Genomic DNA, 5,480 nt, shown 5'->3' with positions numbered 1-5,480 from the left:
AATTTGTGTGCCGTGCATTTATTTAGCATTTTTTATTTTTCATTTTTTGTTTGCTTCCCCAAAGGTAAGAAAGACCAAATAAAAAGAAACCAAGATGTGTGATGATGATGCAGGAGCTCTTGTCGTCGACAATGGATCGGGCATGTGCAAAGCCGGATTCGCTGGAGATGATGCACCACGTGCCGTATTTCCATCAATTGTTGGACGACCACGTCACCAAGGTGTGATGGTTGGTATGGGCCAAAAGGATTGCTATGTCGGTGACGAAGCTCAAAGCAAACGTGGTATTTTAACACTAAAATACCCAATCGAACATGGTATCATTACCAATTGGGATGATATGGAGAAAATCTGGCATCATACATTCTATAATGAATTGAGAATTGCACCAGAAGAACATCCAGTATTGCTCACTGAAGCTCCATTGAATCCAAAGGCCAATCGTGAAAAGATGACCCAAATCATGTTTGAAACATTCAACTCACCAGCCATGTATGTATCAATAAATTTCGAATAATTTCGTCAAATTTTTTGAACAGAGTTTATTTATGAAAATAATTTTGATTCAGGTATGTTGCCATTCAAGCTGTGCTCTCATTGTACGCATCCGGTCGTACCACCGGTATCGTTTTGGATTCGGGTGATGGTGTCTCACACACCGTCCCAATCTATGAAGGTTATGCATTGCCACATGCCATTCTCCGTTTGGATTTGGCCGGTCGTGACTTGACTGACTACCTTATGAAGATCCTTACCGAACGTGGTTATTCGTTCACCACAACTGCTGAACGGGAAATTGTCCGTGATATCAAGGAGAAATTGTGCTACGTTGCATTGGACTTTGAACAAGAAATGGCAACTGCATCGGCATCAACTTCATTGGAAAAATCATATGAATTGCCCGATGGTCAAGTCATTACCATTGGCAATGAGCGTTTCCGTTGCCCAGAATCATTGTTCCAACCATCATTCTTGGGTATGGAATCATGCGGTATCCATGAGACTGTCTACAATTCAATCATGAAGTGTGACGTTGACATCCGAAAGGATTTGTATGCTAACACTGTTCTCTCAGGTGGTACCACCATGTATCCAGGTAAGAAATTATTAATACCTTCGAAATTATAGTTTCGAACGATGGTTAATGGGACGATGGTTAATTTTTGTGGTATTGATTCATATACAAACAGGTATTGCTGATCGTATGCAAAAGGAAATCACCGCATTGGCACCATCAACTATTAAGATCAAGATCATTGCACCACCAGAACGTAAATACTCCGTATGGATTGGTGGTTCAATTTTGGCATCATTGTCCACCTTCCAGACCATGTGGATTTCAAAGGCTGAATATGATGAAAGCGGTCCAGGCATTGTTCATCGCAAATGCTTCTAGATGTAAAATTTCATTAATTTTTGAAATCGATTTATTTAATTTCTTTTCATTTCAAATGTCAACTGCTTCTGAGAACAAAGTGCAAAACAAAACAAATTCATCATATTATACAGTCATTATAACGCATATACTCATAATAATTTCTTTTTTCTTTTTTTTATTAAAAAATATTAATAAACAAAAACACTATGAAAAGTACCACGAAACCGATATACAATCAAAATTTACCAAAACAAATTCATGTAATAAAGTGCAATAATCATTACACGTAATGATAATAATCAACAAAAACTATTAAAATCAGCCAAAAGAAAGTCTTGCTCAATTTTCTTCATCTCTATTTCTCTCAAAATATTTATATAATTATGTTCTTTTGTAATTTTATGAAAAACACAAAATATAATCTACAAAAAAATATCCGGACTACTTTTTATTCTCTCTATACCATTTTTGCTGTGTTTTGTTAAGTTTTTTTTATAGATAAATAAAAAAAAAATCTGATTATATAAATGTGTTAAAGTGGAAAATTTGATGCGAAATTAGAAAAAAAAAATTTGATTCAGCATTGTCAAACATCACACGGATTCACATTGAGCTCGTGTGAATAAACAACGTGTTGTCGTCATTTTATTGGCCGGTGTATCCCTTTGTAGCCTGCATAATCATAAATTATGCAGTTGCATTGCGATTGGATTGATGAGCTGAAACTGAAATGCGAGCACAAAACCATAATCGAATGTGAAATAACGATGCGACTGCTATGTACCGAAAAAGACACACAACACATTGTCAAAGCTCAAATAGTGATTACCGAAAAGGGAAAAACAATGCATCACCGAATACGATACACAAAATTGTCGAAAGTATTTTTAATCTCATTCTCTCGACGTGCGAATAAAAAAACCGAATAAAAAAACACCGAAAAAGAAAGGAAAGCAATGAACAAAAAGAAAATACACAGAAACACCAACAAATTAACGGCGACGTGAATAAACTCGACACTGTCTGAGCATGCAACCATCGCATAGCCACAAACACAAAACACAACCAATTTTCCGTCCGTTTTTTTCTTCTTCTCTCAATTTCATTTCGTTTGAATTGTTTTGCATTTGTTTTTGTTATTCGCATTGCGCTTGTTCTGGCCCAACACAGCCAATTTGTGACACACCACACAACACAAATAAACATTTTTCGAAATTTGGTTCGAACGATTCATCTAAATCGCCTTTTTAAGGGATTTCTATTTTCAGCCCAGCAAAACAATTATTAGCATCTTTGATGCGACTCGAGACCACAAAATAGTTACACTTATAACAAATATGTCGAAATAGAAAAAAAAATGTATCTTATGCCATCATTCCATACGAATAACTTGAATATTTTATGTAAAATTGCGACCGAATCGCATGAATAAAATATGGTAATGTATAATACAGAGTGAACGAAAGTACGCATGCATTTGAATAATTTGAATGAAATACAATGAATATAAAGAACCAATATTTGAGAGACTTTATTTTTTTAAATACTGACTGCACTTCCAGCCAATCCAAGGGATATTTTGGTACGATTATTCCAGTTTTGAATAGTTCCATGGGCTTCGTACACGCTCTCATTAGATAGTCTACCTTACTTCGAATCGTGTTCGTAACAAACTATTAAACTCATCGCATGCGAATTTTCAAATGGAATGATGGCATAGATAAAATGCGATATAGCATTTTTACTCGAAATGAAACAGTTTTCTTTCTAAAGTGACAAAAAGAAAATATGATGCACAACAAATATATATAATATATATTGTCGTTTGATTCTACAATGCTATTCGTTACTTACTTTACATGGTTTGCTACAATAAGACACCAATATTCATTCATTGTGGTTTCATTTTTTCTATCTTTTTCTCTTTCGATTTGATTCTCGCATATATATTTTTTTTCGTTATGATTTTTTTTCGCTTGCATGGTCATAAATTGAGAGATGCTCACTTGACTGAAAAGTGATTGGTATAAAAGTGCTCGGTACGAATGAAACGTATTTCACTCGACAAACACGTTTAGAGCCGACAACAGGCCAAAAAGTCTCCATTTTCTTTCGAAAAGGTTAGCAAGTTTACTTAGAGGAAAAATTCGATTTGATTCAAGTTAAAACGAGAAAAACTAAGCAGTCGGTGATTTTTTTTTTCTGAAAACTTTCAAGAAAGTGTTTTTTTCCTGACTATTCGTTTCATATGGATTTTGGAAATATTTATTAAATCAGAAAATAAGCTAAAACTAAACCGTGAATTAGCAATTAACTCGTTGAAATAACGAACAATTTTAAAATTTCGTTGATTATATCGAGTTTGAAAATATCGATTCGAAAAATATTCAATTTCGTAGAAATTGAGATTGCTCGAAGAAAACCAAGCGAATTTTTCTATTGTGTAAAAATTTTAAGCAAATTTGTGTGCCGTGCATTTATTTAGCATTTTTTATTTTTCATTTTTTGTTTGCTTCCCCAAAGGTAAGAAAGACCAAATAAAAAGAAACCAAGATGTGTGATGATGATGCAGGAGCTCTTGTCGTCGACAATGGATCGGGCATGTGCAAAGCCGGATTCGCTGGAGATGATGCACCACGTGCCGTATTTCCATCAATTGTTGGACGACCACGTCACCAAGGTGTGATGGTTGGTATGGGCCAAAAGGATTGCTATGTCGGTGACGAAGCTCAAAGCAAACGTGGTATTTTAACACTAAAATACCCAATCGAACATGGTATCATTACCAATTGGGATGATATGGAGAAAATCTGGCATCATACATTCTATAATGAATTGAGAATTGCACCAGAAGAACATCCAGTATTGCTCACTGAAGCTCCATTGAATCCAAAGGCCAATCGTGAAAAGATGACCCAAATCATGTTTGAAACATTCAACTCACCAGCCATGTATGTATCAATAAATTTCGAATAATTTCGTCAAATTTTTTGAACAGAGTTTATTTATGAAAATAATTTTGATTCAGGTATGTTGCCATTCAAGCTGTGCTCTCATTGTACGCATCCGGTCGTACCACCGGTATCGTTTTGGATTCGGGTGATGGTGTCTCACACACCGTCCCAATCTATGAAGGTTATGCATTGCCACATGCCATTCTCCGTTTGGATTTGGCCGGTCGTGACTTGACTGACTACCTTATGAAGATCCTTACCGAACGTGGTTATTCGTTCACCACAACTGCTGAACGGGAAATTGTCCGTGATATCAAGGAGAAATTGTGCTACGTTGCATTGGACTTTGAACAAGAAATGGCAACTGCATCGGCATCAACTTCATTGGAAAAATCATATGAATTGCCCGATGGTCAAGTCATTACCATTGGCAATGAGCGTTTCCGTTGCCCAGAATCATTGTTCCAACCATCATTCTTGGGTATGGAATCATGCGGTATCCATGAGACTGTCTACAATTCAATCATGAAGTGTGACGTTGACATCCGAAAGGATTTGTATGCTAACACTGTTCTCTCAGGTGGTACCACCATGTATCCAGGTAAGAAATTATTAATACCTTCGAAATTATAGTTTCGAACGATGGTTAATGGGACGATGGTTAATTTTTGTGGTATTGATTCATATACAAACAGGTATTGCTGATCGTATGCAAAAGGAAATCACCGCATTGGCACCATCAACTATTAAGATCAAGATCATTGCACCACCAGAACGTAAATACTCCGTATGGATTGGTGGTTCAATTTTGGCATCATTGTCCACCTTCCAGACCATGTGGATTTCAAAGGCTGAATATGATGAAAGCGGTCCAGGCATTGTTCATCGCAAATGCTTCTAGATGTAAAATTTCATTAATTTTTGAAATCGATTTATTTAATTTCTTTTCATTTCAAATGTCAACTGCTTCTGAGAACAAAGTGCAAAACAAAACAAATTCATCATATTATACAGTCATTATAACGCATATACTCATAATAATTTCTTTTTTCTTTTTTTTATTAAAAAATATTAATAAACAAAAACACTATGAAAAGTACCACGAAACCGATATACAATCAAAATTTACCAAAACAAATTCATGTAAT

At 35.4% G+C, this 5,480-nt stretch overlaps 2 protein-coding genes across 3 annotated transcripts; both read left to right on the top strand.

Moving 5' to 3' along the window:
- Positions 1 to 94: 94 nt before the first annotated feature.
- On the top strand, positions 95 to 1,813 carry LOC116351104 (actin, indirect flight muscle). The gene is made up of 3 exons (XM_031783161.1): positions 95 to 492; positions 570 to 1,096; positions 1,191 to 1,813. The coding sequence occupies exons 1-3, from the start codon at positions 95 to 97 to the stop codon at positions 1,394 to 1,396; spliced, it is 1,131 nt and encodes a 376-aa protein (XP_031639021.1). The 3' UTR covers positions 1,397 to 1,813.
- Positions 1,814 to 3,383: 1,570 nt separating this feature from the next.
- On the top strand, positions 3,384 to 5,446 carry LOC116351103 (actin, indirect flight muscle). 2 transcript variants are annotated; one of them, XM_031783159.1, is made up of 4 exons: positions 3,384 to 3,498; positions 3,902 to 4,329; positions 4,407 to 4,933; positions 5,028 to 5,233. In XM_031783159.1, the coding sequence occupies exons 2-4, from the start codon at positions 3,932 to 3,934 to the stop codon at positions 5,231 to 5,233; spliced, it is 1,131 nt and encodes a 376-aa protein (XP_031639019.1). In that variant the 5' UTR covers positions 3,384 to 3,498; positions 3,902 to 3,931. The 2 variants fall into 2 exon arrangements, with proteins under 2 accessions (XP_031639019.1, XP_031639020.1); XM_031783160.1 differs by lacking the exon at positions 3,384 to 3,498 and having other exon boundaries at positions 3,932 to 4,329; positions 5,028 to 5,446.
- Positions 5,447 to 5,480: the final 34 nt, after the last annotated feature.

This window comes from Contarinia nasturtii, unplaced genomic scaffold, assembly GCF_009176525.2.
Source record: "Contarinia nasturtii isolate CC-2019 unplaced genomic scaffold, AAFC_CNas_1.1 Cnas_scaffold_4674, whole genome shotgun sequence".
In the NCBI taxonomy this organism is placed as follows: Eukaryota; Metazoa; Arthropoda; class Insecta; order Diptera; family Cecidomyiidae; genus Contarinia; species Contarinia nasturtii.
The sequence above is the reverse complement of the archived record's forward strand: the minus strand, read 5'-3'. Positions and strand labels throughout refer to the sequence as shown.